Source organism: Saprolegnia parasitica, assembly GCF_000151545.1.
Source record: "Saprolegnia parasitica CBS 223.65 unplaced genomic scaffold supercont2.5, whole genome shotgun sequence".
NCBI lineage: Eukaryota > Oomycota > Saprolegniomycetes > Saprolegniales > Saprolegniaceae > Saprolegnia > Saprolegnia parasitica.
In genome coordinates, this window is record NW_012156399.1 from 853,894 (window position 1) to 862,393 (window position 8,500).

General features: G+C 58.5%; 5 protein-coding genes across 5 annotated transcripts; 4 read left to right on the forward strand and 1 right to left on the reverse strand.

The window, feature by feature from the left end:
- Positions 1–8: 8 nt before the first annotated feature.
- SPRG_02192 (hypothetical protein) lies at positions 9–2,515 on the reverse strand (the record flags this gene model as incomplete). The annotated part of the gene is made up of 14 exons (XM_012340743.1): positions 9–251; positions 302–471; positions 519–588; positions 630–737; positions 815–878; positions 928–1,205; positions 1,254–1,352; positions 1,397–1,491; positions 1,547–1,718; positions 1,772–1,918; positions 1,967–2,116; positions 2,175–2,246; positions 2,296–2,334; positions 2,381–2,515. The coding sequence occupies 14 exons, from the start codon at positions 2,513–2,515 to the stop codon at positions 9–11; spliced, it is 1,842 nt and encodes a 613-aa protein (XP_012196133.1).
- A 642-nt stretch (positions 2,516–3,157) lies between these two features.
- On the forward strand, positions 3,158–3,687 carry SPRG_02193 (hypothetical protein; the record flags this gene model as incomplete). Its single annotated transcript, XM_012340744.1, has 2 exons — positions 3,158–3,588; positions 3,636–3,687. 2 exons carry the CDS (start codon positions 3,158–3,160, stop codon positions 3,685–3,687), a joined length of 483 nt encoding a protein of 160 aa, XP_012196134.1.
- Positions 3,688–3,705: 18 nt separating this feature from the next.
- SPRG_02194 (hypothetical protein) lies at positions 3,706–4,258 on the forward strand (the record flags this gene model as incomplete). Its single annotated transcript, XM_012340745.1, has 3 exons — positions 3,706–3,768; positions 3,810–3,911; positions 3,974–4,258. The coding sequence occupies 3 exons, from the start codon at positions 3,706–3,708 to the stop codon at positions 4,256–4,258; spliced, it is 450 nt and encodes a 149-aa protein (XP_012196135.1).
- Positions 4,259–4,589: 331 nt separating this feature from the next.
- SPRG_02195 (hypothetical protein) lies at positions 4,590–5,574 on the forward strand. The gene has a single exon (XM_012340746.1). It carries the CDS (start codon positions 4,609–4,611, stop codon positions 5,506–5,508), a length of 900 nt encoding a protein of 299 aa, XP_012196136.1. The 5' UTR covers positions 4,590–4,608; the 3' UTR covers positions 5,509–5,574.
- A 1,078-nt stretch (positions 5,575–6,652) lies between these two features.
- SPRG_02196 (hypothetical protein) lies at positions 6,653–8,276 on the forward strand. The gene has a single exon (XM_012340747.1). The coding sequence runs from the start codon at positions 6,671–6,673 to the stop codon at positions 8,108–8,110; it is 1,440 nt and encodes a 479-aa protein (XP_012196137.1). The 5' UTR covers positions 6,653–6,670; the 3' UTR covers positions 8,111–8,276.
- The last annotated feature ends 224 nt before the right edge of the window (positions 8,277–8,500 follow it).

Here is an 8,500-nt window from a genome sequence, read left to right on the forward strand (position 1 = left end):
GCGACGTATTACGCCTTGCCCTTGTGGTGGTCGTGCGACAGGTCGGCGAGGAGGTGCAACGCGTGGGGCAAGACAGTCGCAATCGCCTCAATGTTCTCGGCCACCGCGTTCGGCTTGCCCGGGAGCGTCACAATCAGAGTTTGCCCGCGGAGCCCCGCAATGGGGCGCGAGAGGATCGCCATCGGCGTCACGAGGAGCGATGCTTGCATGATCTTGAACACAAGGCCCGGCGCCTCCCGCTCCAAGAGTGGCTACAGGTACACAACGCTAGAGCTGCCGAGGTGCTATGGCGTTAGAGTACCTGGATGGCCTCGGGGGTTCGATCCCGCGGGCTAAAGCCCGTGCCGCCGGACGTAAAGACGAGGTTGACGCGCAAGTCGTCGCACCAGCGCTGGACGGTGCTGCGAATCACATCGACTTCGTCGGGCACCGTCGCCGCTTCCAGAAGCGTCACGTCCAGTCCTGGGAGTTCTAGACGATACACCAGTTTACAGACCACACTAGAAAAGAAAGTGTACCAGAGAGGAGCTTGGCCATCATCGGACCACTGCGATCGTCGGCCTCGCCACGCGACACTCGGTCGCTGACCTGCTAAACATGAGCTTCCAACAAAACCAACATCGTCTTACCGTCAAGATACAGGCGCGAACGGAGAGTCGCGGCGCAGCCGTGGCCCGGGGCACCGGTGCGACAGGCCGGGCGACGGGCAGCAAGGCCGGTTGCTGCGCAGCCATGTCCTACCAGAGTGCCCATTTGAATCGAGACCATGTAGATATCAACCAGCACACCGCTTCGGAGAGAAAGTGCAGTCGACCCATGCGCCCTCGTCCAAGCGGAGCCCCGTTGGAAGGTGCAAGAGTGCATTCGCAAAGCGGCAACTAGGGATACTTTCGAGTTCATTCTATCGGCACGCGAGATATACTGTACCTCAGGAGGCGACTGCTGGCCTGAACACCGGTGCTCGTCGCAACAAACTGCTGCGCTTGGGCATTCCATGCAACGTTGGCGCGATGGTATTCGGGGCGCTCCTGGTCCAGCGGGAGGGCATGGGCCATCTTGGCTTTGAACGTGAGCGGGGCGCAGGCCGTGGCGCCCCGCAGCTTGCGGAGCACGGGCGCGACGAGCAAGCACGACGTCACGAGGCACGACACGGGGTTCCCCGGCAGCGCAAACACGAGCTTGGCCGGGCCCGACGTTGACGGAATCTATGTTTCAATCTGTCAATGCGTCAAGTTTGTTTGTCGATCGCGAACCGTCGCAAACGTCGTCGGCTTTCCTGGCTTCATGTGGATGCGACCAAAGTGGACAGTCCCGAGCTCCTGCAGCAGCGGCTTGACGAGATCATGGTCGCCCTGCGAGTTCCAGTGAGTTCGATTCGTGACGACACGCCGTGTACCATGCTGACGCCGCCGCTCGTGATGAGAATGTCAATATCGGGCAAGACAGTCGTGATACGCGTTCGGAGGGTGTCCATGTCGTCGCTGCAAATGCCTGTTGAGCCAAATGGATGAGGCAAAATTGATCAAAAATGCAGAAAATCCGAGACCGAGATCGACAACGACGGTATCGGCCGCGCGCATGCTCGCCAGCAGCATGGGGCGGTTGCTGTCGCGGATCTTGCCGCCAGTGATCGACGCGCTGGCGTCGACGAGCTCCGACCCCGTCGAGAGCACGCCAACGATGGGCTTGCGGTGGACGAGAACGTGCGTGGCGCCGACCTAGAAGCCTTGTTAGTGCAGCAAAGCTTCTTGTCATAGAAGGAGCAACGTACGGTGGCCAAGAGACCAATGATCGCGGGCGTCACAACCTCGCCAGCTTCGACGACGATCTCGCCGCTTTGCATGTCAAAGCCGATGGGGCGGATATTCGTGCCACTCGAGACCGCGTGGAGGACCTTGATTGCGACTTCGTTGCCGTTCTAGCGCCATTTTATGCCATGCTGATTGCGATCATGTGTCATTCGTACTGCGTCACAGACGCCCTCCGTGTCTTCAATCTTGACGACCGCATCGGCACCGTCGGGCAAGGGACACCCCGTCGTCACGTACGCCACGCACCCCGGCGTCACTTGGCTGCCTGGCGCGTCACCGGCGGCGATGCGATCGAGGACTGGGTACTACCCCAATTCGTGTCAGAACGAGAAGCATGCGATTCGGGTAATAGTGTAGTAGTACTTGGCCAAGGCCATCGCTGGCCACGACGGCGTAGCCATCCATGACGGAGGCGCTGAAGGGCGGCAGCGGCTCCTAGCATAGCAGGTCGTTGCAGCACAATCCTGCGCGGTATGGAGCGTACGCTGCTGCGAACGGTCTCGGCCACGACGCAGCCAAGCGCCTAGGAACCATTGCTGGGTGGTACGCTACGGCGACGGCGCGAGTACCTCGTGGAGCAGGACCGCAGTCGTTTGCAGCGGCAGCGCCTTTGCCAGCACGATCTCAATGGCCTCCTGCATCGGCGTCATGTCGAACGCGCTGTTGCGCTTCCCGCCCTTCGTGTCCGAGCACATGCAGCTCATCGTTCTGTTTTCCAACGTGATCCAAAATGCCACCTTGTCCGGATAGTGTCAAGCTAAATATGGCATATGCCATGAATAACAATCCATGACGTGGAGCAACGTGGGACGCTTGAGGCCGTTCTTGGTCGACATGGAGCGCAGCAGCACGTCGAAGGACTCGGCGTCGTCCATCTGCGAGCCACGCGCCGGCGTCTCGAGCTCAATGCGCTCGTTGAGGACCGCGACTTCATTGCTTTCCCGCTCGTGCAGCTTCCCTTCGTCCTTGGCCGTCGCTCGATGAGATCTTATTGTGCGCTGCCCAATCACACACCGATGTTTCTGGAATATTGCCCAATCCCACGCCGCTACAATTTACACTATATTCTACTGCTGATTTAGTGTGGAATGTCGAGACATCGACATTCCAGCAATTGTTGCGACGCGGCTATCCTCACCACAGCCAGATGCAGCAAAATCCTTTGCATCGCTAGACTTGAGGTCGTGCTGATGCACGCGCGACGTATACGCTCTCGTACTGGACCGACTTTTTGAATTGCCACACTATTTAATACAGTGAAATGGTGCCCTAAACCCTAAACTGCGTGCATTCAAAGGTGAAGTGGGTGAAAAATCCGAATTGGACGTACCAGCAGCAGCAGCAGCATGGATCGGGAGGCGCATGTGCTCTTCTTCCTCCGGCACCTGCGCAAGCTGCCAGAGCCGTACGCGGGCCAGGACCACCACCGCGTCGTGCTCCTCTTCTTCTGCATGCATAGCCTCGCGATCCTCGGCGAGCTCGACCGCGTCGACAAGAAGGAGCTCATCGACTGGGTCTACTCGCTGCAGGTCCACCCCGATCGCCGCGACCGCAGCATCAACGTGTCCGACTGCGGCTTCCGCGGTTCGCCGTGGATGGGCAATGTGTTTGGCCAACGGCCCAAGGACTACGAGAGCAGCACGTACGACGTGGCCCACATCGCCTCGACGTATGCGTCGATAGCGATTCTCCGGACGCTTGGCGACAACTTGAGCCGCGTCAACAAGCAAGCCGTCATCGCGTCCCTTCGCCATCTGCAAAACCCAGCGACGGGCGGGTACGAGGCGATCTTCCATTCATATTTGTTTTACCAGTGGTGGCTAGGTTCTCGGCGAGCTCCCTCGGCACCGAGGAAGATCTGCGCTTTGTCTTTTGAGTCTGCGCCATCTCGCACATGCTCAAGGACTGGTCGGGGGTCGACCGCGACGGCGTCATGCGCTACGTCAATGGGTGTGCGGTGCGTTGCATGCTCTTGATAGGAATCCTCACCCTTGCTAGACGTACGAGGGCGGCCTTGGCATGAACCCGGGCCTTGAAGCGCAGGGCGGCGTGACTCACTGCGGCATGGCGTCACTAGCGCTCTGCGGCCGTCTCGCGCAGGTGCACTTTTCGATGCAGAAGCTACTCCGCTGGCTCGTCTCTCGGCAGCAGGGGGCTTCCAGGGCCGCACCAACAAGACGCCGGACAGTTGCTACGCGTTCTGGGACGGCGCGACGCTACAGATGCTTGGGTTCCACAACCTCGTGGACATTCCCAGCGTCCGTAAGTTTGTGCTCTCGTGCCAGTTTCCGCACGGTGGCGGGATCGCCAAGTTCCCGAACACGTATCCCGACGTCATGCACGCCTACTACAGTCTTGCGTGGCTCAGCATCGCGGGCGAGCATGGCTTGTTGCCGCTTGAGACTAAGCTGCAGGTGCCATTGCCCAAGAAGCCGTCGCATCATTAGCGAGTAGGTCAATCATGTAAGTGTAATACTAGTACAGGTGGTATGCAGAGAGATTTCTGAGTGCGTGGCAGCCTCGTCCGTGGCGGCAGATCGGCGCGGACGACTGCAACACGAGCGACTGCAACCCGCAGAAAGGCAGCACGGCTTTTATATCTATTATTATGAATAAAAATATCGAATCGGTCACAGCAAAGGACCAATCGCAGCGTGGTATTCAGTGTCTGGAAGTGTAGAAGCCAATCAGCGCCGTCTATTTAAAAACGCCGGTCAAACACTTTGAATAATAATACAACCCACGAGCAATTGAAAATGCTGTCATATTCGGTTTCTACTCGGTTTCAGCAAGCAGCATGTTCTCGACGTTCGCCACGCAGACCGGCAAGCGCCCGCGCTTCGACGCCGAGAGCATGAAGTCGGCCTTCGGCTACGGCGCCATGAACCGCAGCACCTTCCTCATCTACGTGCTCATGGCGATCGCGCGCATCGAGAAGGCGATGAACAGCTTGCCTTCCGCGGCGACGACGGTGGCCGCCCAAGCCGCCTTGAGCTCGGCGCTCCACGGCGTCAAGGGGCCTCTCACTGTGGTCCCCGACAACAAGCTCGGTCGCGCCATCTCGGCCGACGGTGGCCTCGTGGTGGTTGCGACGGTCGCGTCGCCCGACCGCTACTCGGCCGACAAGGCGGCGGACCTCTCCGGCTCGGCAGTGTTCAAGCACACGTACGTGGTCTCGGACGTGTTGATCAAGGTCACCGACGTCACATCGTCGGTCAGCGTCACCGTGCTAGACGGTCCTCTTTGGTGCGTGCTGCTGCGCCACCTCGACACGCAGAACGTATCGGCGGACGAGCTGCGCGAGGCCTTCAACGCCGTCGCCCACGACTGCGACAACTTTGTCATCAAGGACAACTTTTTGTTCAAGACGTACCCCACGATCGTTGCGGGAGCTGCGCACGAAGCGCCGAAGCGCAAATATGACGAGGTCGTCAAGGAGCGCAATGCAGCAGTCAAGGAGCGCGATGCAGCGGTCGAGGAGCGCGATGCATTGATCGAGAAGCACGATGCAGCAGTCAAGGAGCGCGATGCAGCAGTCAAGGAGCGCGATGCGTTGATCCAAGCCATGAAAGACACGACGGCTACGTTGACCGCAAGTCAGCGCTTGGAAAAGGCGGCCAAGAATGCGGCCAAGCGCTACAAGGCCGCTTACGACATGATCCGCCAGAGCCGGTTCCATACCGACGCGAATCATTAGGATGCCGCCAGTAAGGTTTCAAGTATCGTAACATCTAAGATGAATAACAACATCATTGATTCCATTTACACACTCGGTTAAAGGACACGGTCTAGACCGGCGGCGGCTGGAACGCATTTCACGGGACATGACGTCGGCGCAACCACTCGTGCTGCGTGACACTAGCCGCCTTGATGGCAATTGTCCATGGGCCTGGCAGTGGTAGGTCAGGTCAGTCTGAAAGACGCGATCGTTTCAGACGTGCCAGACGTTGAGTCAGCTGCAGGTGCGGAGGAAGAGTCATACATACAATATTGGAACGCGGTTGGATAAATGTTCTAGGCCGTCTTGAACATCGAGAAAAGGTAGCCCAAGAGGGTTGTGACGCTTGATGTGCCTTGTTTGGCTTGTGCAGATGGGCATGCAGCTTGACGACGCAGCGCATCACGTAGTGAGCACGTGTGCTAGGGTGCAGATCAGACCGGGTCATCGTCCTAACGTTATTATAGTGGCGGGTTGGGAGCCGCTGGTGCGTCCGTGGCGGGGCGCGTGCAACGCATCTTGGTGGTGTGCCACATGCTTACACTGTCGTCGTCATGCACATGGAAGCGGCCAATTGGAAAAAGAAAGTATTTTTTGACCAATCCACATCAAGTGCTAGTCCGACCTTCAACTTCAAGTAGCTGAAAGCTTGAGATTCCTGCCATCTAGTTCCAAGTACAGTATCCGATACTCGCTTGTTTGCCAGTCTGGCATCAATCTCTCTGCAACAAACACACGCACGCTGCGCCGAGTACATTGCGACGGGAAGCGTGCCTCACAGGAGCTGCTCGCAGCATTGCGCTTTCGAGTGCTGGGTACCGGCAGACGCAATCCATGTTGTGCCATCGGTACCGTAGTACTGTAGCCGACATGTTCTGCGTCTACGAGCGTGGCTATGGTCACGTGTGGTCACGTACTTGAAGCCGAATGCTGTCGCACAACCTGGCTCTCGAAATCTTGTCGCCGTCCTCCTACTACCGGTAGTACGCTCATGGTGTGATAAAGCTACTCCGTGGCACCTCGGGTTCGTTTTGTGTTACTCGCGCGCTCGGTCACCAGAATGATCTGCGTCGAGAGGTGTGCGTCGCCTTCTTTCACCATCACACACTTTGACTTTTGATCGCACGCCAGCATCAGCATCATGGACGCGCCTCCGATCCGGCGCCTGCGTGGGCCACCGCTCAGCATCTTCGAGACCCGTTCGCTTCGCATCATCTTCAGCTTTGTGGGTCATCCGAGCGACCTCTTTGCGGCAATCCGCGCCTTTCCGGTCGACATCCTCCCGATTGGCTACCCGAGTCTCCTCACAATGGCCGACGTGATCGGCGACGACCAGGTTGCGCCGATCCTGCCGATCGATCACCCGCGCCTCGACGCGCAGGACATAGCTCGCGGGCTTGAGGTGCTGCCGCTGCTCAGCTTTTTCTCGCCGGCCGGTATCGCGCGACAGCAGGTGTTTCGCGTGCCGGTGACGCTGGATCCGCCGGTGGTGCCAAGCTGCCTCGTTCAAACGACTACGGCGCTCCTTTGCGACGCGCTTGACGTGATGCTACCGCCCGCGATGGACATCCGTGAAGCTCATGTGATTGAGATCTCGGGTGACATTGCAATCGACGGTGCAGCCATTATCTGGACGCTTTGTGCATTCGAATGCTCTCGTCGTGTCGACAGCTTGCACATCTTCAACCAACCGACATTCTCGCCGATGGCCACCCAGTGCCCCGAGACGGTGCTCACGGCCATCTCGCGGTTCATCAGCTGCCATGAGGCGACGCTGAAGTGCATCGATCTGTGCTACTTCGAGCTCTCCCACCCGCAGGCCGGTGGCCTCGCCCGGTCTCTGCGCACCAGCAGCGGCCTGCGCGACCTCAAGATCATGGGTTCGCTCGACAGCGAGCGGCGCTTGGATGCGACGTTGCCCCAGGCGGCGTTTGTCTACGGCCTTGCACCGACGCTGCTGCGACTCACTCTGTCCCCAGTGGCGTTTGCCGACACGGTCATGTCGTCATTGGCCATGGCGCTTCGGGCGTCACGTCTGACGCACCTCTCGCTCGACCATGTACGTGGGTCGTCGCGGGCGCTGCACGAGCTCTGCGGCGACTTCCCGGACACGCTCGAGTGTCTGACCTTTAAAGACGTGCTCGTCACGACGGCTGACGAGGCGCTTCCTTTGATTGCGACGGCTCGACGTGCCTCGCGACTGCAGCATCTGCACCTTCAAGTGACGACTCTCGACGACTACACTGACCTGAACGACGTCTTGGCCGACGTGTATCGAGCCGCCACCAACGCCCGTTCGATCCACGTCGGACAAACCATCCGAGTTGCTGAGCTCATGGCGTGCACGGCGACGCTCCACCACCTTAACACGCTCTCGGTCGAGACGCTGGACGGCAACGACGCGACGGCTTTGCTGCCACTCGTGTACCAGCACGCGTCGCTCACCAAAATGGTAATCTCTGGACTGGACTTGGCGCCCGCTTCTGTCCAGGCCCTTCGCAATCACCTCGCGACTGACTACGCGCGGGCCATCACGATCGAATTTCTCGATGACATCGACGACATTGATGTCGACGCCTAAGTTAAGGTCTACGGCTTCAATGCAACGAGCCTTCTTAGAGCTGCCAGTCCATGTACCAAGTATTGCATGCCCTTTATACCGTTTTGCACTTCGTATGCCGCTCACAATAAACTCTATTTCCTCGACATGCCTTGTTCAACAGCTGCTAAATGTTAGCGCACCAACCCACTACTGTATACTATACATAATACACATTTTTGCCATCGATCCTCTAGTCCGCGAGCACGGCGACAAGGCAACTATCCTTCGCGGCGACGCCATTCCGCATGCCAACCCTTGACGCAGTGGTAGAGCCGATATTTGGGGCGAATCGACGTCGGAGGACCTTTAAAAGGATGAAATGACATTGGGTTTGGTGTGTAAAGGTATAAATGTATGGGAAATCTCTGA